Source organism: Sitodiplosis mosellana, unplaced genomic scaffold, assembly GCF_009176505.1.
Source record: "Sitodiplosis mosellana isolate CC-2019 unplaced genomic scaffold, AAFC_SMos_1.0 Smas_scaffold_5, whole genome shotgun sequence".
NCBI lineage: Eukaryota > Metazoa > Arthropoda > Insecta > Diptera > Cecidomyiidae > Sitodiplosis > Sitodiplosis mosellana.
The window spans coordinates 4,894,654-4,920,500 of NW_022595248.1; the positions used below are offsets into that span (position 1 = coordinate 4,894,654).

The following is a 25,847-nucleotide window of genomic DNA, read 5'->3' on the forward strand; positions in this document are numbered from 1 at the left end:
GTGTGTGTGTGTGTGTGTGTGTGTGTGTGTGTGTGTGTGTGTGTGTGGGTGGGTGTTTGTGCACCGGTAAAGTAGTCTCGGCATCTTCTTACGAGGAGCTCAATGACAATGTATAGCATTTTTAGTGCCTTGTCGTGCTTCTCCAATGGCGAAATAGACTGTAGCACTGGATATTCATTCGCACTCATCATGCAAACGTCATTATTCATGCTGTGAACATTCCGTAAAAAGGGATATCGCTTCGCAGTGGCAAACGATATTTGAATAGAAAACCCATAAAGCGTACCTGGGCTCCGTTAGCAAAAACGAACCACCCGAACCGAACTGCCCGAGCATACTCACATCAAAAGGACAACTTAAATGAACAGAAAAGATATATATTGAATGCAAGAGAGCAAGCAAAGAGAGGGGGAGGGAGAGCACAAGAGGAAAGGAACATTAAAACGAACGATTATGTGATGTGGAAAAAGTTAGATTTTATGGGCCGCAGGCATTTTACATGTACTGATAAAAGTGCTGCACAAGCGAAATTCGACTGAAAAGGGTTTGTCTCAAGATTATTAAAAATCATTTCGGCTACGGTGTGTGTGTGTGTATACGTCTCCAGTTCGATATCATTGATTTTTCGGGCGCTTTATACATAATATTTAACAGCATATTTCAAAGTAACCCCGAGCATATGATCGACTGAATGCCATCAATTTTTTTGTGTTTGAATTTTCAGTTTTGTTCTCTTGATGAAAAGTCTGCGTTTTTGCGACAGAAATTCTATTAAAACCATTTTGTTTCGATTTTTTTCACAGGTGTCCTGGATTCGCAAAAGGGATCTTCACATATTAACAGCCGGCGTGCTAACATACACATCGGACGAACGATTTCAGGTAATTCACTTCTTCCTGCTGTTTTCTTCGCCAATGAACGGGCTTCTCTTCTACATCGACATTTTTCTTTTCCGTTTTTTTTTTGTTTCGATGAAGAATGGAAAAAGTTTCATAAGAGAATTATTTTCATGGAGAATTTCCTTTTGTGACAGCAGCACACAAAGGCAAAGGAACTATGTAATGAAGCATGGTATCATGGTGATGCAAAAACAAAGGGAAAAATTACACTCGATCGAATCAGAGCGAGAAAAGAAAATGCGGAAAAAAACGCATTGCAGAACAATTTTATTAATTCATTATTTCGAGAAGAGAGAATGAAAAAGACGCTTTTTCCTTGGAAATTACATTCATTTCGTTCGCATACATTCTTCCTCATTTTTGCATTCATTGCAATATTAAAATAGTGAGAATTAAATTGTTTCGCAGTGCTTTGTCGTATTTTGAAACGCGAGCGAAATGAAATCTCGTGGATTTTTTCTTTGACGACTGAGTACACACCTCAGGTGACTCGGTGATATTCTTTGAAACCGCAAAAAAGATTTATTATTTTACACTCACTAACTGGCGCTGACGATGATTATTTCTTTAACTAGAAAAAAAAATCAATTCACCGGTTTCGTTGAAAAAGTTCCAATTTATGGAGGTTTTTCTTGTCATCATAAGTAGAAACGAACAAAAAATACGCTTTCTACTACCATTTTTCCCACTCAATCTCACTCTCATTTTTTTTTCTTTCGATGCCATTTGTATAAACAGTGTGGTGGTTTGTACATATCACAATAGTTTTCTCGCACGAATCATCATGATGCTAGTTTATTTGTCAGAATTGTTTTTTTTTTTTTCAAGTTTGCAGAGTCATTTTTCATAATTTCCTTTTTCGAAAACCGAAATTTATACAGAAAACAATTCCTTGTTGACCAAAACTCAAAGTTTTCATCATCTGGATGAGAAAATGCACTTTTTTCTCCCCTCTTGTCGTTCGCGGTGTGCAGATTTTTCGCTGCATTCATTTCGCGCTTGGCAATTAATTTGGATGAGAACCGAAAATTTGCGCAAACAATGGCCGTGTCCATTTTTGCTACACGGATTCATTCTTTTTCCATTTGAACGCTCAAGTGCATATCGGAAAATGGGTTACGGTTCATAGTTATGCATACGTGCTGTAGAGCCAGAGCTGTGTAACCGTTCTGCATTTGGCTGTAAGTACCGTACACACACACACACACAAAGTGGACGTTGAGCAGTTGAGCATTCGACTTGCATGAGCGCTTGAGAATATATTTCACTCACTCCGGCTTTGGGGCAATCGTTTTTAACTTTATCTATGTTTCTATCCGAATTCCTCGCATCTTTAAATTAAAAGCTCTTTATTTTAATTTTCTCATCCCCTTTTTTTCTCTCTCGGAACAAGTGCGCTTACTCACTCGCCTAGCCATACCGGCACTCGGCCCAATGTACACGGGGCCTCGCATTTGAACAGACAGAATTGTAGAAGCTTTCGTATAGTTTCGTTAAATATTCATCGCTGAGCAGTGAGCAGTGAGCACACAGTGTACTGGTCCGTGTACTGTGTGCAAGTTTCGTTGTGAAAACAACGGCAAACAAAGCACAAAGAATTGAAAAAGTTGATCGAAACTTTGAAAATTGGCAACACACAAACAAAAGCAAGCAAAAAGAATGAAAAATACAAAAATCGAAAAGAAAAAAAAGAGAAGAAGACTTGTTGTTCAAAACAATGACGCTTGTTGATTTGCAATTTATCTAAGTGCGACGTGCAAATGCTGGTCCAGTGTTGTGTTGCATTTGGAAGTGCACTTCGATTTTCGATTCGAAAATCGTATCGCCAACCATTTACATGGAAAACTGATGTTCAGTGATCGAGAGAGTTAGAGAGAGGGATAGAGTATTTGGAGTACTTATTCGACAATTCCACTTTTATTTATTCGCATTCAATTTGAATCGCATTGATAAATGTTTCAAGTGCTGCTTTTATTGGGAGCGTATGGAAAGAGAGACAGGAAGAGCGATGGAGCTCAGAGCGTAAAAAAAATCGAGAATGATTCGTATGTAGAATGGTTTGAGTCTGTTTACAAAAACAGCATCGAAACAGCAAACTTCGAAATGAATGGAAAGATGAATCGAATGAGATCAATATAACGTTGCCATGCATTTTCAAGAGGGACGATGTCGACACAGACACACACGAAAAAAAATATATATAATCCATTGAAGTATTTGTTTATTTCATTGAGTATTGTGTCGAAATTGACTGCATCGAAAGAGCATAATCACTAGTGGCAACAACGACACAACCAACGAGCAACAACGGCAAAGTACACAGAGAAAATAATAGAGAGAGAGACGCATACACGTATTTCTCATTCATCTCCATGCTCGAGCTAAATGTTGTCGATCGATGAATGCTCTTTCAATAGCCTCGATTCTAATTCGACAACTTAACTGTTTGATTTTTGCCGTTTAGCTGAAAAACGATGAGAACGGGTGTAGCTATTTTTCAATACGTATGTGTATGTGTGTGTGTGTGTGTTTGATGTTTGCTCTCATTGAAAAAGAAGCATTTGAGCAAACACCGAAGAACGAGTGAGAAAAGAGAGACAGCTATTTGGCAAGCAGCAAATAAAAAAGAAGCACAGAGAATCGAACGGAGGAGGCCATGTAATACGACAAAATATACAAGCTCATGAATGGATTCACCATTCGTTTTGCTGTCGTTATCACCGTTGTCGTCGTTTTGGTCACATAAAATGAAATGAATTTCAATTTCATGAGCTCAATATCCCTATAAACAATGGAAACGGTTTTCCTCGTTGAAAACGAGTTTTAGCTACGGGAATTGGGAAAGCAATGCGGCAACAGCATTGTGTCGTTGCAATTCAAGTGTTGGAATATGTGAACAGGAACAGCCAGCATGCATATGCGAAAGTGTGTGTGCGGTTATCTTTGATTCGTATTCATTGTTCGCATCCACCCATGAAATTCGATTCGTCTGCATTGAGTACTTGGCTTGCTGTACAGTATCGGGCAAGTGATTTTTCATCGTCGAACAACCAGTGAAACATTTTTCTTGTCTCTGGCACAATTTTATTACATAAATCGATCAAATGTGTCCAGGCGTGTTTTGTTCATTTTTCAATACAAAAACTTTAGCCCGGTATTTTGCTCTCTCCCTCAATCGTACATTTTCTCTATTTGTTTCTCCTTTCCTTTTCTTCATCTCAATTCCTTCACGTTTCATTTTTTTCTCTCTCTTGCGATACAGGTAATTCGAGCAGATCGTTCTGATCGATGGACGCTACAAATAAAGTTTCCGCAATTGCGCGATAGTGGCATATACGAATGTCAAGTGAACACCGAACCGAAAATGTCGATGGCGTTTCGGCTAAATGTTGTGGGTGAGTATTTTGTAGCGAAACCAATTTCCTTTCAGTTTATTTGCCGCCGTCGTCGTCGTGTAGTGCTTTTGCCTTTAATTTCAATGGATGTGTGTTTGTGTATGCGAGAGAGGGTGCTTTTTGTTGGAAACGATTTTGCTAAATGCTTCGATTATAACCGCATTAAAAGGATGGCAATTATGTCAAAAACATTACCGAATTCAATAACACCGAAAATTCGAGAAGAAAAAATTTCCGCGAATTGTATGTGTGTATGTTAGCGAAATGGGAGTACGAAGATTTTTCAGCGTTCGCTTTGATTTGGGAGTATTGTCGGTAATTTGTTTTGCGACCAATGTCAATAACAATGCATACAACGATTTAACCAGTGGTTTGGTTACACGCAACTATTTAATGTTTCCATTTTCGGATTCGCATTTCGATTCGTTTCGAATTTGTTTGTGGCTTTTGTTCAAAGTTTTCGGCTGTGCTACCGAAAATTTGTGCTCGTGCCCCACACAACGCACAAAAGAACATTCCTTTGCAACGGAACAATGCAATTCAGTCCCGCAATATCCGCATTGTTGGAAGCGCTATATATTTTTTTTTGTGTTCGTGTGTTCTATATTTATTCGGAAAAAGTAATAGAACTGAATGGGGAGAGGCTGGATGCCATTGCTACCACTACTCTTGCTGCTGCTGCTGCTGCTGCTTCTTCTTCCACAACGTATTTGGTAAATGATGATGGAATAATATACATCAGCAACGCAATAAGTATTGCGGAAGCTAGAGTGAGAGAGAGTGGGTGAGGAAAGAATGCGCGAAAAGTGAAAAGCAAACAAGGATGCGAGAGCATTTGTTATTGTTATATTGTACGGAACAGCTATTAGGAACCAATTCAATGGTGTGTAAGAGCTGACAACACATTACACGCGGCAGCGCCAACAATTCAATACGGATCATCTGGCATTTGCCCGCTCTTTTGCCAAAGTTTCCTCTCATATGTTCATGTGTTCAGCACGCATCACATATTAGCTCAAATATGTAGCGAGCGTGTGGAAGGAAGAAAAAAATGTTGAAAGGCACACGAATCCCATTCACATTATCGGGGCAGTCGAGAGATAGAGAGAGAAAAGCGCAATCGAAATAAATTGGTTCAAGCTAGCGAACGAGTGAGTGAGTGAGCAATGGAATGAACCGGGTCATACATGAAATCTACAATGAAATACACTGATAAATGTGCGTCCACACAAAAGAAAACTTGCGTAACGCTGGCAAATAACAAAGCAAACCAAAATGCCGATAAAAACCAGCCAAAGCAATTTCAAATAAATAAAATGTTATAAAAACAAACGAACGGAAAATAATGATTGCACACCACCACCACCGCCAGCACCACCAGCATCGTCATCGCCACCGTCTTCAACCGAGCTTGTTATGCCATTTACCGAGAATGGGTTGTAATGCTTCACGATTTTGATGATACAAATTGATATGAGATATACAAGCCGAAAGTAGGAAGCGAACAAAAAAATGCGGAATTGAAATGGTTTGCAGTGAGCTCAAGTGAATGAGTGTATAGAGGCCAAATCCATGCGAAGAAATTGTTCATCATTTGAATTTGCCACGGAAACACGCACGCAACACAAACAAAGATATGTACAGTACACCGCATAGCGTGGCATTTGTGGATCGACAGCGGCAAAACAGAAAAACCCACAAACAACAACAACAACAAAACGACCAACCATAATCACAGCGAAACAGAAATATGTGCCGAAAGAAAGAGAAAGAGAAAGAGAGAACAAGCGTATTGAAAATGTGTAGAAAAACGGGAATAAATGATATAATTTAACAAGGTTGTGGAAAAACACACAACCATAAACATTACACAATTCACCAATTTTCCCTGCAATATTGAACAATTCGCGATCTGTTCGCTTGCTCTCCCGCTCGCTCAAAGAGTTTTCAACGCAAAATTGAAAATGTTGCAAGTGACGTAGAATTTCAGAACTCGGATAGGGAAGACAAGTTAAAATGGATGCCGCATCATGGACAACAAGTGAACGAAGAGCACAAACATGCGACCATTGTTTATCTCATTTCAAATGTTGGAAATGATAGAGAAAAAAGGAACAGACACAGAAGAGCACGCGAAAAAGGCATCAACAAAGCTAACTCAAATCCGCGAAACAGATTGGATAAACAAAGAAGAAGTGCACGTTTCCATGGAATACAAAGTAAATGGTAAAGCTCAATGCTGGAATGGCGAAAACAAGCTGAGAAAAACACAAATTGATTTGCATTTTTTTCTGTTCTCGTCTCATGTTCCGGTTGCTCGAGTGTGCACACGATTTTTTCCGCTGTTGCCAAACAAACCATCCACTCGAACTTTTAATATTTGAATGTAGATCGGTTTACGCTTCCTTTTTCTCGCCTCACATTGGTGCGTTTTTTTCTGTTACTGATGCGCTACTTCGTTATTGCCACATATTTTCATCCTTCGAGATGCCATCGGATCATCGTCATTTCGAAATTTCGTGCTCTGCTGTTGTGTGTGTAATAATACACGCTGCAATCTAATTCCGAAACGGGAAAGAAATAACCGACGTTCGGAAAAAATAAACATTAGCATACATCAACGGCACACTAGCATCGCCAGTGGATGGATGACACAATCTCGGGCACAAATTTTTCGCTCCTGCATATTCGCATGCATAGGATTTTCTTCGAACATGCATATAAAATTTAAATGCTTCTCAGTGCAAATAGTTTGCAGGGGGCAAGTGTGGTGTGTAAGCGCGTGTCGTGTGTGACTCGTATGCAGACGACACGGAGTAGAAAAAAAAATGTTGGAGTGAAAAGTGTGAGAAAATTTTTTCGGTACTCCAGTTTCAACTCATTCGAACAAGAGAGAAAGATAGACAGAGAGCGAAAAAACCCGGGCAAGAACTAAGAGACGCTTTACACGCATCACATCACTCGCGCGCACACCACACACTCAAATTGAATTTCGCAAACACAATACCATCAGCTCATAACCATCGAGCGAAATTAAATTAAATTCTCGTCGTGTTAACAGGAAAAAGAGCGAAACGTTTTGCGTTAATATTAGAGATTCTAGAAGAGAGAGAGAGAGAGCAAACTAGTGTGTGATGAAGAATGTGTCTCGAAAAGCATGTATACAAGAAAATGATTGCAAACATGCTTTTTTCCCTCTTCGGCATTGTCGTTCATGATCAAAATAAAAATGGATTAAAATCGGGGAAAATTACATGTACTGAAATTAGAATGTGAATAAGGGCGATTGCGAGAACGAACGAGAAAAAAACGTTATGGATGGAAAAAAGCAGCATCGACGAACAAAGAAGCAACACTCAGAAAAAGATGAAATGGCAATTAGTTTAATTAAATTTTTTTTTCTTCTTCCGTATTTTTGTGTGCACTGACTAATGAGCCGTTCTTCTTTGAGACATTTAACTGTACGAAAACAATTCGAACGCCATTACAATTGCCATTCTGCGTCACAAGACCGCCGGCTCTTTTTTCTCGCTAGTCTCCGACTTTGTTTTTGCTCGCTGGCATTTTATGCAAATTCGGTTGGAAAATGCTTGAAATAAATTCATCGGTGTTACACCAAAATATATGAACGTGTAGAGACTATTGACCCCAAGAGACAAGCGGCAGAGCATTTAAATGGCGAAATTTTTTGTTTTTCGTTTTGTTCAGTTTCTTAGCATAGAATTTTTAAGTGAGAGCTTGATTTTAGTGCATGATAAACCTAATATGGAAAAGGCAAATGGTACACGGTTCCATTTAATATTTTCATAACCATTTCTGCATTTAAACATTTTCCCACAGAAGCGAAAGCAGTGATACCAGGCCCATCGGATATTTATGTTAAACAGGGTAGCGAAGTTGTACTGACATGCGTTGTTAGCCAAGGACCACATGAATTGGGTCAAATATTCTGGTTACGCGGTAAATAAAACCATTTTTTTACTATACTATCAGTCTATCCATCCCTATTCCTCTCTGTGTCCCCATTTCCCACTATCACCATCACCACCGCCGACACCATTTCATTAAATATTTAAAATGCAATCACACAATTTGAAATGAGATTATATCACGCCAACTAACCTAATCACGGCTAGTCAATGGAATATCCGGCATTTCTTTATGTGTATTATACAGCGAGGTGTGTGGGTGCTTTATTTCTATTTTGCAGGCAAACAAATGATCGACCCAAAAACCAGATATCATTTAAATGACATTTTCGAATATCCGGATCGCATAACCATTTCGACGGAATCGGGCGATGTTCTGCAATCAAGGTAATATTTTCATTAGCTTTACATTTTATGATGGGGCTGTGGAGACAACAGCCATACGGACACCAAAAAAGGGCTAGTTATCAAAAGTAGATAACCAAAAGGGAATTACTGGCATTTTCTATATAGACTGACCACTAACACACCCTGATACTTCTGGATAATATTTCGTTTTGCGTTTAAGATCCTAGTTCCAGCTAACGGATTGAAGAAAACCAACCGGCTTTCACATTTTTAGCTCGATGGCATTTTACCAGTGTTTCATTTGTTCTCAATTACTGTTTCAAAAATGTTTTGTCTAAATTTAAAATCTGAACATGTGTTTCTTTGTATAAGACCATAAATTCTTCTAGTTACCAAAAAACACTTTAGTTCATACTAGTTCATAGTACATCGTTGTGGTCAGTCTATCCGTTTGTATACGTATTTTAGTTTGATTACAAAGCCAGATGGAACATGTTTGTTGTGAAAACCGAATCGGAATCAGTGTCGAACAAAAGCTAGGTTGCAAAAACATTTTCGACTCACCAAATATTTTCAGCTGCTTTTAGTCAGAGCCACATTATTTTTTTCTCTGTTTATTGCTAAAATCTGACTCGATGTTTTCTAATCATCTTGTTTTCTTCCTTGTCTTTCTCTACTTTTCTCTCTCTCTCTCTCTCTCTCTCTCTCTCTCTCTCTCTCTCTGCCATGTATATGTACTGCGTGGCTCATTCTCGTTATCGGTTGGCGTGTGAAGATTAACAATATCCACAGCAAGACTATCTGATTCAGGTAATTACTCTTGCATGCCAACGAATGCAGAAGGTACCAGTGCAATCGTCCACGTTATAAATGGTGAGTGAACATGCGTGTTTTTTCCGTTGTCGTTGCTCTCTTGCAACTGTTTGATTTCATGGAACTCTCTCGGTGTATTGTTGTTGCTTTTATCATTCGTTTCGTTTCTTTTTATTTCGTTGTATATTTGGCAGAACAGCCAAAATGGCACACTCTCTGCATTATATTCAGTTGGACTTTTCTGTTTGTATCTTTCATTTCGTTTTGTTCGCGCGCGCACTCAACGATGCGGTGATGCGTGTGGATGTTTCATTAGTAACTCGTTCATTCGGGTGGTTTTTATTTTGGAAATCATAAAATAGCGTAAAATTTGAGTGAGTGAGTGAGTGAGTGTGTGTGTGTACATAATTTTTTGCGCTCAATTCACTGTTGATCTAATGGATGGGGTGTGGACATCGTGTTTTAAAGCAATTTCATAGTCACTCGCACAAATCTCGATGTGTGCTCATGTGAACAGAACCGACTACAAATAAAAACAACAAACGATGGCAACGAAAACATGAAGTCGATACACAAACAGAACATTTTTGTAAACGGTCATACACCGAGCATTGGACGACACATAAAAATTAGCGAAAAATGAACGATAGAGAGAGTGTGTGAACGAACGAGCCAACGAAAAGAGGATGAAACCCTGTCCAGCCACTGCAATGCAGTGTAATGTGTGTGTGTGTGTGTGCATGTCTCTCGGTGCCTCTTGTGCGCGCAAAAGAGCGCCATAATTTATTTTAGTTTTGTGATTCGTGCGAAAATTTCTTTTTATTTCTAGATAAATTTCATTTACACTGTGTTTGTATTCCAGTGGCTGGATTCTATCTGCCTCTTTCGCTCTTTTTCTCCCAGCCGCTCTCATTCATGTTCTTACTCGCTCATTCTCTCATTCGCAGAACATTTTCGGCTACAATAAAATCCCATTTTTCTCTTTCTTTCCACATATATGCGTTCATTTTTAATTTGTACCATGTTATCTTTTGCTCTCGAAATGCATCATCCGAACGAAGTGCAGCGTAAAAAAATGCGCAATTCGGATTTTGTGTGTGTACAATTTTTTGTCGGTCGGTTTTTCGTTCCTTTTTTTTTCTCTCGCGCTCATATCGTGAATGAACGGTTTTGAAATGCATGGCGTATTTTTTTAGTTTGTAGTAATTACTAGATCACTGTGTCACTGCGGATTCCAAGTACTAACTCTCTCGTTATTTATGTTCGTTTTTCTACTTTGTGTCTTTGCACACGGGTTTTTTTACTGTCGTTCGCGCACGTGTGCGACATTTTTTTTTCTACCGTAGGTGAATTTCCGGCTGCCATGCAAAGAGGCTGCGCCAGCAACAACATCAATCTATCTATTTTATTGTACATTTTATCACTATCACTTTTGATTCAATATTTGAACCGGATACTGAGTACATTCATAGTGTTACATGTGATTTCATCGCATCGAAACCCCATCATCCATGACACACCATACCAATTCCAGTTAGGTTTTACGCGTTTGCCAGCTTTATTGGATGCATCATCATCATCATCATCAGCAGCAGCAGCAGCAGCAGCAGCACCAACAGCGAAAAGCTCAGCATTGAATTTAAGATAAAATAAATCCTCGGCACAACCAAACACCCAAATACACCCACACACATACATTCACTCTTTTTCTCGGATTTTGTGATTTTAAAATGAATAAAAAAACAGAAAGAAAATGGAAAACGTTTTTAGTAGAAATTTAAGCAAGTAATTGAGAGAAAGAAAAAAGACAGAAAGGAAACAAATATAAGCAACATAAACATGGAAAATGACATTTATACGAAAGCAAGCATCTATGTAAATACTTCGTTACACACTACAGACACACACACACACACTCACATAAATCATATCTCTCGAAATCAATGTATGTTCTTGAATACAGTACAGCAAACGTACTCTATCAACCACAAAAAAAAGACTCTCTATTCGATGTGGATTTTGTGTTATGTCAATTTGGTATAGTCGACAGAAGAGATATCGGGAGGATTTTTTTTAGCCATCACATACATATACACTGTTCGTTTCGAATGATGAATCGATTCGAAATTTTATTGACATGGCAATAAATTCAATTTGTATGCTGAAAACCATTCCATTTCCTAACAAGTTATAAATTGACTTTATTTAAATGTCCCATTCCCAAATACATAAGACGATATAGCCACATTTGAAAGGTTACGTAGCCACTTTTAAAGGGTTATCTATATGAAATGTATGAGAAATGGACACTTTATAACTCTTCTTCTTTTTTTTTAATTCGTCTTCATTTCCCTCCCAAAGACAATTTTAATTGAACCAATTCATTATGTATTAATATTGATGATGACAAATATATATTTACCGTAAGTTGTAACACATAGATATTGAATAATTGAACGAATAATAAAGACATACAGACATAAGAATAGTCGAATGTAGTAGAAAATATTGGATGCGTTTCATTCAATATAGACTTCATATCATTCCATAGGTTTTGTCAATTGATCGAATGGAAAAGCAATGTTCATAAGGTAGGTACATTTTAGAAATTCCCTGTTCTGTCAATAAAATCGTTCGGTCAAATAGAATTTGATTTAAAATGAGTAAATATTAAATTGATTTCATTTCATCTTCATAACTTCGGACGGAACGATGTACGCCAAAAATATGCAAATGCATACAAATATTGGACGTTGTATGTCTTCCAATTGAAATACAGAAATACATTCGTGTGCAATTCGTATTCATTTGAATATTTCATGAAACCGACCAATTGATTGGATTTAAATGTTTTTCCAACTGCTCAATCGACTCGATCCAATTGAAACTGCCAATAAGTTTAAATGGAATCACAATTGGTCTATTTTCAGAGATTCGGAAATTATTTGATATTAATCCAAAGAATTTCTAATTCAATTTCTGCTCAATCAATTTGGCATTTAAAATTAGTTTGATTTAATGGAATTTGTTTCAGTTCATTTTTGAGGTTTGTGATTCTTCGAATTATCAAATGAACTATTTTTGGCTTTATTTATATCGAAAATTTGTTGGAAATAACGACCGAAAATGGTTTAGGAATCGAATGGAAGTTATTTAAAATTCATTTAGAAATGAAATGGATTGTGGTTTCAAACCTGAATGGAAAACAAATGGCGGTGATACTTCCTCGAAAAGCCACATTCAAAAACATTTCGTTGAAATTACTAACAGCGTCAATTGAAAATAGAAAATAGAAATACAGCATCCATTTCACATGCAAAATGAGTGAAACTCGTCATAAACTCAACGTCAACAAACCGAGCTCAGCTAGAGTGAGACATTTTCCGGCTCATTAAAAATGCATACGCTTGACGTTTGATCAAATATTGACTGTGTCAAATGTACATCACTGCGCTCTTTTTTTTCACTTGGTGTCCAAAACTTTTCCCCGGAAACTGGAAACAAGTTGATTATGTCAATCCGAGAGCGAGTGTGTGTGCCCGGTACCGCTGTTTACAGTTGAAAAATGGAAAAATTGTTAGAAAAAAACTTGTTTGAGTTTGTCAATAATAAGGTAAATTTCATTGAAAACCACCACCATCACCAGCGCATATACACACATACACAATCCCACCGAGGCAAATTGAAATGAATTTTAAATGTTTCATTTCATGTGATTGCATTCGCATGCTTTATTATATAATGGGTCACCGTAAATGTTTTCGAATGGAAAGCGTCATAATTGCGATTGTGATACGAAAACACAATACCCACGGATAGAAAACTGAACCGAATGCGAGACAGAAGGAAAAAAAATTGTTTTTGTCGGTGCAAATAAAAAATTCACATCACACGCTAATTATGTACGCGCTGAACAGAGAAAAAAGCGGCTACAATTGTGTGTGTGTGTGTGTGTGTTTTAGCAATAGGTTTACTGGCCTGTTATATAATATCATTACGTTGGGTATACGAACGAGTGTGCTGTGCAAAACGGCACGCGTCACAAAAGCCAGGTTCTCCAAAGTGAATAACGACGAATGGAAAGAGAGAGAGGGATGAAAAAAAGCGCATTTCAAATGAGAGAAATTTTTTGTCGTTTTTGTTAATGAAAATCACACACATACAAAGGCGACGTTGAACGGGAGTGAGTGTGTGTGAGGCCCTTGATGAATGTCAATTATTAAGGAAAAGACAATTAAGTTCTTTTGTTTTATTTTATTTTGGCTTGATTTGAAGATAATCTGCCTCTTTGCTTAACCTCCCTCCCTCTCCGCTCAAATGTGCAAATAAGAACGAATCGGCGCGCTGAACGAGAGAAACAAGATAATGATTCACGGGATAAAATAAATAGAGACGCACAAAAGATTCAACGCAACAGCGGCAACGACGACAACGGCGGCGATGGCAACAGATCAACGAACAGAGGTCTCCGCACATTCCATTTAGATAATAAATAAATTATTCTATTAGAATTTGGATAATTAATGGGCCCTCTTTTAGACTTAATACGTACACATTTTATTTTTGTTTGAACCTTCGCCACCGAACCGCGTGCACGGTTTGTAATCAAAGCAATGCTAGACGATGGTGCACCATACATACAGCGTGCGAGTGCAAGCGAGAGCAATAACGATGGATAGAGCAAGAGAATGAACACCATAGCCATGAACTGTGCACATTCTCACGATAAAAATCTAGCAAATATTAATGATCCTCGCTCCGTGTTCCGACACAAAGCCAGCCGCGAAAGCGACAAGCAAAACTGGGCGAAAAATAGCAGAATTTCAATATATTTTTTTTTGCCATACTTTGAAAATGAATGCATCTCTCAGCAAACTTTGCTCTCGTGCGCTGAGCTCGTTTGTTCGTTTTTTAATGGTGAACCGCACACATCTCGCACATGTGTTGCATAACTTTAATAATGAGTATACAATGTGCAATACAGCGATAGGCGCTCGCTCGCTCGGTTGGCGGTTGTGTGGTTGGCGGCACACATTCGTGCAAATGGGTTAACAAAAATCCCAAAAACTAATAAATGCATCGCATCGAAAAATGGTGTTCCCATGTCGAGCTTGAATAATTTAATTAAACATTATTTGTGATTTGATTTATAATATTTGTCCGTATGAATAATACCACCAGTGTAAATGATGAACGTGAAATGAAGTGTAAATGGCCAACCAACGCGCATTTTTGGCGGCGGAAAAATTGTGTCGCTTTTAATGAGATAATTTCACTTTTCATCTATCCACTCATCAAATAATAATGCAGTTGAACGAGGCGAATGGAATAATTAATGCCGTTAGTTTGGTGTGACACACAAATGTCATTCAAATTTTTGAACGAACGAATGAACGCGAATCAGAGAGGCGGAAGGAAGAAAACTTGAATACGAAATTTGTCTTAATTTAAAAAGTTGACCTGATCCCCTACAATTAAAACGAAACTCGCGCAGAGTTTAGAAAAAAAAGAGAAGAAAAAGAGAACCATAAGGCGATAGCTCGAATGAAAATGCGGCAGAAAAAATCAGCAAAAGCCTTTAATGTTTCAAACGCTTCGGATGGATGGCGCTGTCAGAAGCTCTCTGAAGCACATTAGAAGTGGTGAATGTGATTATGACAGATAATATTTGTGTTTACTTTTAGAAACGTTGACTGTCAAAGTAGAGAATGTTCTGTTAATATAAACCAAAATACCAACATGGCTGGCCAAAATGCTGTCATGGCGGATATCTTTCTCATTAAACTACACATCGAAATATCTCGAAAACGGATGGGAAAATCGGCAAAATGGACCGTGGTGTCACTCCCTAAAGGGAGTGTAGACACCCGGCTGGTTTGATGGCCCAAAGTTCAAATCCGGTGGATTTGAGCTCATCCATGGGTTCTCGGGATTTGGCCTGATCCCAGCACTTGCCCTGTGGTGAAATTCCATACAAAACATGAGTGTAACTTGTTAAGATGCTCACAGGAAAGGAAAAGCTGGGAATCAGACCAAATCCTGAGAGCCCATGGATCAGCCCGAATCCACTGGATTTGAGCTTTGGGCCATCAAACCAGCCGAGTGTCCACACTCCCTTTGGGGAGTGACACCACGGTCCATTTTGCCGATTTTCCCAGCCGTTTTCGAGATATTTCGATGTGTAAATATTTATTGGTTTTAATTTACCACTTAAGAGGTGAGTTTGGATAAATTAGCAGAAAAGCGTATTAAAGTTCGAAATATTCCATCATTCTAAGATATTTTCACTAGAGGCGCTCTTACAAAAATCCATCCATTCAGCCTCCATAAGAAGCAATGTATTGCTATCGGATTACGAAGAAAACTGGTGGGTTATTATTGCTCACACTTCGTCGTTCGTCGAAGAACAAATTCAGATGAATGAGATAAGTCAAATGAAAGTTATAACAAATGATACCCGATAACCCGATAATTCGTGCGATGAATACAAAACTCAAGTGCTTTCACACCCGGCAAACAATAAAAAATAACGAATCGAACAATAATGATAAAACATTTTTGTTTATTTAATGAGACAGTAAATGGGCCGAAAATATTTATCATCATGATGACGATGTGATCAAAATATTTCCGACCACCATTCACAGCGAAATATTCCATTTTTGCCATCGACAATATTTTCTCTTCGCACACTTCCCGTTCGTCGATTTTCTGTACACATAATAATCTGCAAACAATACGCTTTATTAAGACAGTCATAAATTACGTACGGCATGAGTGAGACACAGAGAGAGTGTGGAGATTTACTGCACCTCCATACGCTGATGGACATTGCATTGATATTTTATGCACTCGAATCGATTCTTTTCTCTCTTCGCCATTCAATCAAGCTAAGTGCCTGAAGTGTTTGTTCGCTCGTTCCGATCGGATTTTTCCATTTCTGCACAAGACAACCAAGAACACACAAGAGAATGGAATATTAGACGAGTTTTTTTTTTCATTTCCTTCATATACACGCTGTGTTTTTTATTGCCATTCAATCACAAACATTTACAACAAATCAAATGTTGAAAACTTGATGTGCACTTGAAGTTGAAGTGTATTAGCTCGTTGGGTTTTCGAGTAGTGATAATTCGATTCAAAATATCGGTGGATGCGAGTCTCGCTCCCGCAAACTCCGTACGGATAGTGTTAAAGTAAAAAAAAAATTATAGATATGGCATTGCAATGCAACGTATACACACGCGTTTGATACGCTACTGATGCAATTGAAGTCCCCATTGGGATTTCTTGAAGCAAAAATCAAGTATTCCCATTGAAAACTCGTTTCAACTTCAATTGACATCGCATTATCCAACAATCAACAACGACGAATTCACTATCATCGAAACTAGAACTTCGTAATTATTAGATTCAACTGTGCAAATTGATAGCCAATGATATTTACTTCGTTATGACAACAGCTTAACAGTCGTTTTGTTCGTCACTTCTTCAATTTGGAAAGTGGAAAAAACTATATTCGGAGTAAACAAAATTACATGTTGTTGTCTCGTCAGTCGCAAAAATTGCTTCAGGCCAAAAAGAAATGTTCTGTCATTCTTTTGTTGATTTCTGACGAACTCTGGTAAAAATTTGGCAATTTCCCTGTATTGAGTTCAATGCGGTATGGACGAATTTGGAAATAGGGGGAAATTCGTTGAATGACAGACTTGTAACGATGAACAATTATTATTATTGTGGACTTCTTTGTCAAGTTTTGCCATGAGTTGTGCTTTCCATATATGTACATTCAAATATTGCTCCGATTTGTTTCTGCGGTTTTCCGGGACCGCCCAGCATATTTCATTTGTAATAAAAGAAATGCGAAACGAATTTTGTTTCTTTCCATCAAAACGGCCGTTTCTTTTTAATACAAAGAAATGATCGCGTACAAAGCAACATGAAGCATTCATCATTTAACAACGAGTTTTTTTTATTTATTTTTCAGTTATTTTGTTGCTGTTGTAGTTATTTATTTGTGTAATAATATTTTCGGTAAGTTAAAGCTGTTGTCGTCGACAACGGCGGTGGCGACGAAGAGCATATGAATTGTGGGAGCATTGTATGGGGTTGAAATTTATGTATTGTGTGTGCTTTTTTGGGTCGAACTCACGTTTAACGCATAAAAAAGCTTGAAATGGAAGAAGAAGTTCGACGAAAAAAAAATTGCAAATTTCAAGAATGAAAAAGGAAATACTCAATATCGGGCGAGAGTATGTCATGGCGTGGATAACAATCGGCCAGAGGAAAAAAAACGAAAAAAAAGAAGAAAACCAAACATACACACGGCGACTGATGATGATGATTCATATTATTTTTTTTTTTTGTGGTAGCTCTGTTCATGACTTACAAAGAGGCTTGAGTCGCACGCACGAAAAATGAAACGATATCCGAAAAATGCAAAATTACACAAACATTTTTCTTTTCTTGTGCGCTTCTAAATACGATCTCTCATCTCTACTTCTTCTTCGTTTTTTTCTCCTCCTCCTTCTTCTTCTATACCTCCATCACTAAGTGTGCATGCATGCATGAAGATTGCCTTTGAACTTGGCATAAAACGATTAGAGACGGGGTTGAAACCAGGCACCGAGAAGAGAAGAGAAAAAAAACACAACCACTACGCGTCGGGGCATTTTCTGTGTTTTTTTTTTCTGCTTCACATAAATTCATTCCATAAAAATATGTATTTATCTGTGGTTGCTGCTACTTTTTCCTTTTGTTGTCGTCGTCGTTGTCGTTGTCGTGGAACGGTACGGTGTGTTTGCGGCATGTTGGTTTTTCCTGCAGCATATTTCACATACCGAATATCAGATCATTTTATTGTGTGCGCTCTGATTTTTTCCTCCCTGGAATCATATGTATGGTTGGCGAAGAGAATGGAAGAGAAAGAGCATTGTACAAATAATTTGGATTGCTGATCCGTTCGTATGGTTTTTGGATTGGGTCGGTATAGTCTGAGGCTCTTCTCCTCTGAACGAACCGTAATCATTGTGCGTTTGCTGTTGTATGATGGCAAATGCTTTTGAATCATTTCCATAAAATGAAAGTGATTTAAAATATGCGCGTGCAGAAAATGCGTTTAATCTATTGAGCATCTAAAGAGATAAAATGATGTGAATCTATTTATACCTACACTTTATGATTGCCTTGTGTTTTGTCACAACTGCCTGATAAGATCAATAGAGCCGTACGGCACAATGGAAGAAAAAATACGGCTTGTGATGAACGAAGAAAAAAGAAGAAGCTCAGAGCATTGAATAAATGAAAATCGAACCAAATTGTCGATAAACAGACGGAAAAAAACCCCCAAGCAATTTTCTTTTATGATTTGAAGCGCGTCTTATCAAGATTGCTTCATCATACCATCCCCCGTAATCCGACAACAATTTGTAAACATTTTCAAGGCTATGAAGTTCAAAACTGTAAAGCGGCAAACCATTTTCGAATTTTTAAACCGATTTTTTGGCAACTAGTTGAAAAATAAAAAAAATGTTCCACGCAACATTCATGTCGGCGGCCGAAACAGTATGCAGGATTAACCGATATGAGTGTGGTCAGCTGGTGCTATTTTGAAAGAGACTGTTTGTGAAAGAGCGATAACCAACGAAAAGCCTGCAACAATCGGCTCAAACTTTTACACTTGGTGTGACGTTGTGTTTATAGTGTTGTGCAAACTTCAACGCATTATCCAGGACAGAACGGGAGAGTAAGGAGAGAAGAAAAGCGCCCGGCTTCTGGCAAACAATTCTTTCAACAAATTAAGCAAATGTATGCAAACTTTCATAAAATGTTCGTGCAGTTTTCTCTCTCTCTCTCTCTCTCTCTCTCCGTTGCCTCATTCTTTGACAGCATGTTAAATGTTTAAACAACCATTTGCACATGAAAACACACAGACACACCGAGTGTAATGAGATTCCTGTTGACTTTTCCACAGCAGACACTAAAAATGTTCAACATGCATGAAAGATGAACTCATGGAGCACACGTGAATCATAATGCTTATAACTTATGCACCGGCACACTTATTAACCAACATGTATTTGTGTTTGTAATTTGGATTATGAAATTATTCGAGCAAACTTTTGCATTGAGCATGGGTAGAAACAAGAGCAAGCGAAAGAGACCGAGATGGAGAGCAAGAGAAAGGTACAAATGACGAGAGAGAGAGAGGGGAAGTAAGAGAAATCCACCATTGTTGTATGGTGTTTTTTAATCGGGTTAAGGCAGCTGTTTCATTCTTCACAAATATACTTTTGTATCGACTTTCCGTTTAAACCTGTCTGATACACAAAAATGTATGATTTTACCGGTGCACGTGACAAGTTGAATGACGAACACTAGCAGAAACTTGCAAATTCGTAGAAAACAGCTACGATGTGATGAAGACTGTTGTGAATGTGCTAGCGTCAAACGCGTGTTTAACATTTCACTACAATTGGAAACGGATCAAAAGTAATAATAATGTGTACAATGTTTGAATTAATGCGTTTTTGCAAACATGCCACAAATTCACTCACATATTTCAAACTCACTAAAGCTACTTCGCGAGATATTTAATTCGCAAAATATGCATTTGTACACTTCGTTTTGTAATTTCACCATCAGCTCGTTTGGTATTTGGTGAATAATCCGGCATTTTTGTAATAAATGCATTTATATCCACTATGTGAAACATTTTTATTCCGCCTAATATCATCGGCGTCGCCATTTGTTTCCTTTCTATCCCTTAAACTCGTTTTGTATTTACCCTACAGACACATCAACAACAGTTGGAAAAAATCTCACTCGAATTCCGCAATGTCGACGAATTCGGATGTCGTTTTAATTTCGTCGCGGTCGATGTGTGTATCTGTGTGCGGTAATGCATCTTTGCCATTTTTAGATCATTTTGAATAATTCATTTGGCGCGTGTATGCACACACTGTGTGTGTGTGTGGCCATTTCTCTCCGTGCGTATTGCAACCGGATTTTCATCACGTTTAGTTGGTATCGTTCGGCTTTTTGTTTTAGCCACGCACACACAACACAAACAACAAATTCCGTTCGTCGCATTCATTTGGTATAATGCATGTGAAATGATGCTGATGATACACTTCGATTGAAACGATAGACACACCAAATCTAAATGTTTGGCCGGGATAATTTTATACTGAGTAATTTAGAATGATAAAATATTTGCGGCTTGTAGCAACGGATGTATTTGACCAAGTGTACGCTGAGAGTGAGATCGAAAGAGAGTTAGAGAAAGAGGAAGCGAGTGAGTGAGTGAGTGAGTGAGAAAGAGAGGCAGAGTATACCGTAATATGTGTTATGAAGCCACATATTTTGTTAATAAAAAAAAACCAATGGCTGATCAGTTGGATTGGAGTGAGCTCACATGAGCTGGCACACGCTGGATGTGCGAATAATTCAACGGATTTGTTTTGAATGCTGCAATGAAAACAGAAGAATACATCCGAGAATTTGAAATGCGCAAACAACATATATCCGCATACCCTGCATCCGAATGTGAATTGCAACGGCAACGGCAACGGCGTCGATGATCATATTGCAATTTCGAATAAAACCAATTTTCGGCGACGAAAATCGGATCGAAATTGTACACAGATAGAACTCACGATGTGAACGATAGCGTTGACATCATGCATAAAATTAGCAAGCATACGTACTCAACATTTGAAATTTAAATTCTGAAATTTGGCAATATTTTACGTGGCCAACCATTTGTTCAGCATCTATATATATATATATATATATATATCAACACGTGCGCGCCCAACAAATTGTGTCTGTTTGTTGTGTGTTGAGTTTTAGCGCAAATATTTGGTGATATTGTGCCGCTAATTAATAATGATAGCTGATTAAAGTCAAAATATGACTGCGCCAAATGATTTTACATTCCAATGAGTGTGCGAAAATGAACGACAGCGGGAGAATGGAAGAGGACAGGAAGGGAAATGAGTGGCATACAATTTTCATTTGCCGCACAGATAAATTCATCTCATGCATCCAAACTGATTTTCGCCGCTTCGAGCTATCACCACACTTAATTTCATATTTTCAGCATATATATATTTCAGCCAAAGCATGACACGAGGATGGGATTTTTATTATTATCATCAAAAAATGTGTTCGTTCGATATCGGATATACATATCAACAGTACATACACCGTATTGTGTGTACATGTACACTCCATCACATTTCAATCATCGAAATAAAAAAAAACACTTCTTTGCTTTCCAAAATCGCATTATTTCATCACAATCCGGAAAAACATTCAATATGCCAACAAATAATCGAAATAATAAATCCAATTGCGCTACGAAAAATTAATAATGAAATTGATATTTAAAAATGTGAATTGATATTTTTATCGCGAAAAGGATTTTCTGCTTTATTTGTGGTGTTGATGAAAACAGCTTTAGAAAAAAGCCAACATATTTCTGTAAATAACGATAACAATAGTTAAATATCGATTTTAATTTTTAGCTCAATAATTTGAATTTCAAATAGTTATTTTTTGAATAGGGCAGAAAAACAGCAAAAATGATTTTCTTTTTTGTGAAAATACTGACATTCTATTCGAACTCACAATGTCTATGGAACGATGTGATATGTGGCGCAACTAGGTGATGGCCGCAGAAGTTCTGTCAAAATTCATACACAACCAACTTGACATTCAGTTACATAGTTCAGCTAACCCATAGTATATCCATCCATGGGCTAAGTGCGCCACCAGCGTGAAAAATATGACAGTATATGATTAATACACAGCACATTGTGAGTTCGTTCTATTGATTTATCAATTAAAATTCATTGAAATCGAGCAATTTACAAGCAATCATTCTGGTTTATTGAGTGCCACAAGCACTCATGAAATCATCGTTTGAACAAATTTAACTGAATGAATCAAAATAATAATTTAGTTGCGCATGAAAAAGTGAGTGTGTGCTTATTTTATAGTTCACAAAAGTGTTGTAGCAAGGGAAAGCGTAGCGTCGAAGGGACAGCAAAAGAAGAGAGAGGGAGAGAGAGAGGAATTGAATCGTTTGAGCATCGAAAGCACACAGCACATAACATTATCAAAATAATGGCAATGCAAGCAAAAACGGTATTTTAAATGTTTTCACTCCGAACGATTGCTCTCTATAGATGTTCACATGTACAAACAAAGCGGCACCGAAAGAGTGAAGCAAATTGTTTGAATGCCGTAGATGCTGTTGTGGTTTCTTGTTAGAATGCATTCAGTACTTCTGTCACCCTGGTTCCTTCTGCTTTTCTGCTCTCGTTCTCTTTCTCTTTTGTTCCCATTTTCCATGATCGAGCTCTCATTTACGTTCACTGCATTAACTTCTCTCAATATTTCCATCCCTCTTTCACTCTCTCCATTTCTTTTCCATCGTCTTTTTCATCCCGTCACTATTCCTTCATCTCTCCCCGCTTGCTCTTTCTGACATTCTCTCCTTATTTTGTGGCGTTCTTGTGCACTTTCACCCATCGTCTGCATCTCGTATTTACATTGTGAGTGTAAAGTGCATTTGAAAACTGAGAACATGAAATTGTTCTGTGCACGACTCTGTTGAGACCCATAACGAAATATTGTGCACTGTTTAAATTGCTAAGTAGAAAATTAGTACTTTATTTGATAAATTTAACTTCAGATGGAAATTTATGGGTTTGTTTGTATACATACACAGAGAGAGAGAGACAGTCAAAGTAGGCTGAATGAACGCAGGCACAAACAATGATAATGACGCTTCATTTTAATGATATAATCATAAATGGCCAAAAATGTAAAATGAAAACGATGGTTTTCGACGAGATGGCAAAACACCACATTAAAATTTATTTGTTCGCATATTGCAACAGCGTTGGCGCTCCACCACGCTTTCATTTAGAGGTTTCATTCAATCGCGCGCGCAAATGAAAAGTGCATGGAGTGAATGCGAGTGTGAATGAAATTGATTGTTGACGCTCGGGTGTAAATTGTCTCACGGAAGCTTTTAAATGAGCAGCTCACACAGTCGAAATGACTGAAGTGACAGCGCGTAAGTAATCCGTTTCGTGGTTGGCAAGAGGGCGCACACCAACGAAAACGAACAGTTTGAAGCTGTTTTACGAAAGGGATTCGAGTGTGTTTGAGTTTTAAGTGAAAATTTAATTACACCATTCGAGATATATTGCAGATAACTAACCTGAATCCTGAAAATGCACACGTTAAGCAAAATGATGCTTCAAGAGAGAGATAATCTCTTTTAATGTCACATCTACGCATCTAAACATGGAACTACGAGTTATATATATTTAAACCCATCCAAGCCAACAGCGAGATATATTCATATGTACGTATGGCTCGAAGATGCGAACACAAAACGTATCTTGGCACTTCGAAATGTTGCTCTCACTCAGTATAATTAGAAAAGTGACAATGGTGTTAATGTGCATCACAAACATAAACACACAGAGCGAGAGAGAGAGAGAGAGAGCATCTCACGGTACGCACGCAAAACACACATCGTTTCAAAAACAAGCATAATGACATTCTTTCACTATAATTCAGCTCAAAGCTCGCAACTCGCATTTTGAAAGCCATTGAAACACTCGATGGCTCATATGCCAAAGCTAAGCGTTCACACTGCCAATTTTTTCCATTCGTATCCATCCTTATCTCTACCTCGTCTTCTATATCTCTATCTCGACACAATTGTTCTGTAAATGTGTCGTTTTTTGAGCGCGTATTTCTATTACTAAGCGGTTTTTTAAGCGCACATTTAAACAACGATAGCAGTCGTAGCAGCCGTTTCACTATAATTGACAGTTTGTATAGAAACAACGGTATGGGTAATTGTTTATTTATATTTGCATTCATATTGGAAAAGAATGAAAGTGTTAAACTTGCAACGAGTATATTCAAATAGCGTCATTCATTCGGTTGGTTCTTTCATGAGAAAACTCACATTCTTTGCACAAAGTTTTAATTGAAAATTAGCAATTTCAAGCTCTTCAGATTGAAAATTTTGCGAGCAGTATTCAAGTGGTATAGTTGGGCAGAGAAAGCAATCCAAACTTCTCTGTTAAATGTCATTCAGGCACCCCATTCATGCACGCATATCGCACTCAATGATATTTGTAATGTGCTGCCTAATCGTAATTGCTCCGCTTCAAGTGTTTACATAGTTCTCACAAGCAAAAACCATATCATTATGATGAGAGAATATGACCACTTGCCGTACACATAATAATCAATACTCACTGACCGAAAATAGGCCAATGAAGAGCGTGTATTCACTTTAGCATGGTCATTGAATACTCTGATTAGACCGACCTTATTGCAAACTGAAACATTGATCGACCCTGGCAGAGTGTACAGTGTACACGTTCCCACCCGGTCGCTCGCTCACTCACTACAATTTGAGTTAATAAAGCGATTGTTTTGCGGAATTGAGTTGTAATCCAATAATGAGCCGTTTTTATGAACACAAACAGCATGTCATGCACCATCCAAGAATGGTCAAACCGAGGCCGAAGAACGTGTGTACGCTGATAATCAAAAAGATTGCCCAATAAACCTTCTACATTGTGTTTATGCACTTTCCACAAACAGCCAAAAATGATTGGCATTAGCCAATCGGGCCAATGGATTGGCGAATGCAATGAACATGTATGCTATTTTGTATGCAAAGACCACTTCGTTGATTGAATTGGAGATTCTTGCGCTTGAATAAAAACACACACACACACATATTTCAGTAAAGTAGGACGATGATCCGACAAGGTTTGTGTAAATAAATCGTATGGAAAGGAACGATGAATTGGTGGAAATTTTGAACCAACTTGTGTGTTGGTGTGTAGGTATATAGAGGTACATCGTATGTCCAGCGTATGAAATGAATTATGTCTCGCATCTCCTGAATTTGAACAATAAACCATAAAGATGAGAACCATGTACTTTATGCTGCCACCATCACCACCAAAACCAATATCATAAAATCATATTCCGAGAGAAAATTTCGTTGGTCGTTGAGGCATAACCAAAGCAAAACAGCAAAATATTTTAAATGACAAAGTTTTGAGTTCGGTAACAGACACACAAACACACAATGTCATATCATCGGAAGAGCAAAGATAGAAGAATGTATAGCGAGAGTACGAAGCTTGAGCAATATAGAAAAACGAAAGAGATCCAGAGAAGGAGAGGAACATAGCTGTTGCATAAAGGCAACCTCAGCGCACATAAAAGTTGCTTCATTAAAAATTGCTTCAATTTCCCATGCAAAGTTTACTTTTGAATAATGTGCTCTCGTCATGATACACATACATACCGAATCTATATGTATAAACAGTGAGAGTGAGTGAGGGAGAGAGAGAGAAAAAACACTTACCCCAAACGGCCGATCATGCGATACTTTATGATACCGTTCA

General features: G+C 37.9%; 1 protein-coding gene across 2 annotated transcripts in view; it reads left to right on the forward strand.

The window, feature by feature from the left end:
• LOC129566829 (zwei Ig domain protein zig-8-like) overlaps positions 1-11,890 on the forward strand; it is a 23,593-nt gene extending 11,703 nt beyond the window's left edge. For both annotated transcript variants that reach the window (XM_055443094.1, XM_055443095.1), the window contains exons 4-9: positions 804-881; positions 4,162-4,294; positions 8,135-8,254; positions 8,505-8,610; positions 9,347-9,444; positions 10,731-11,890. In XM_055443094.1, the coding sequence (XP_055299069.1) occupies positions 804-881; positions 4,162-4,294; positions 8,135-8,254; positions 8,505-8,610; positions 9,347-9,444; positions 10,731-11,032 (837 nt within the window). In that variant the 3' untranslated portion in view covers positions 11,033-11,890. The remainder of the gene's footprint in view (positions 1-803; positions 882-4,161; positions 4,295-8,134; positions 8,255-8,504; positions 8,611-9,346; positions 9,445-10,730) is intronic.
• Positions 11,891-25,847: the final 13,957 nt, after the last annotated feature.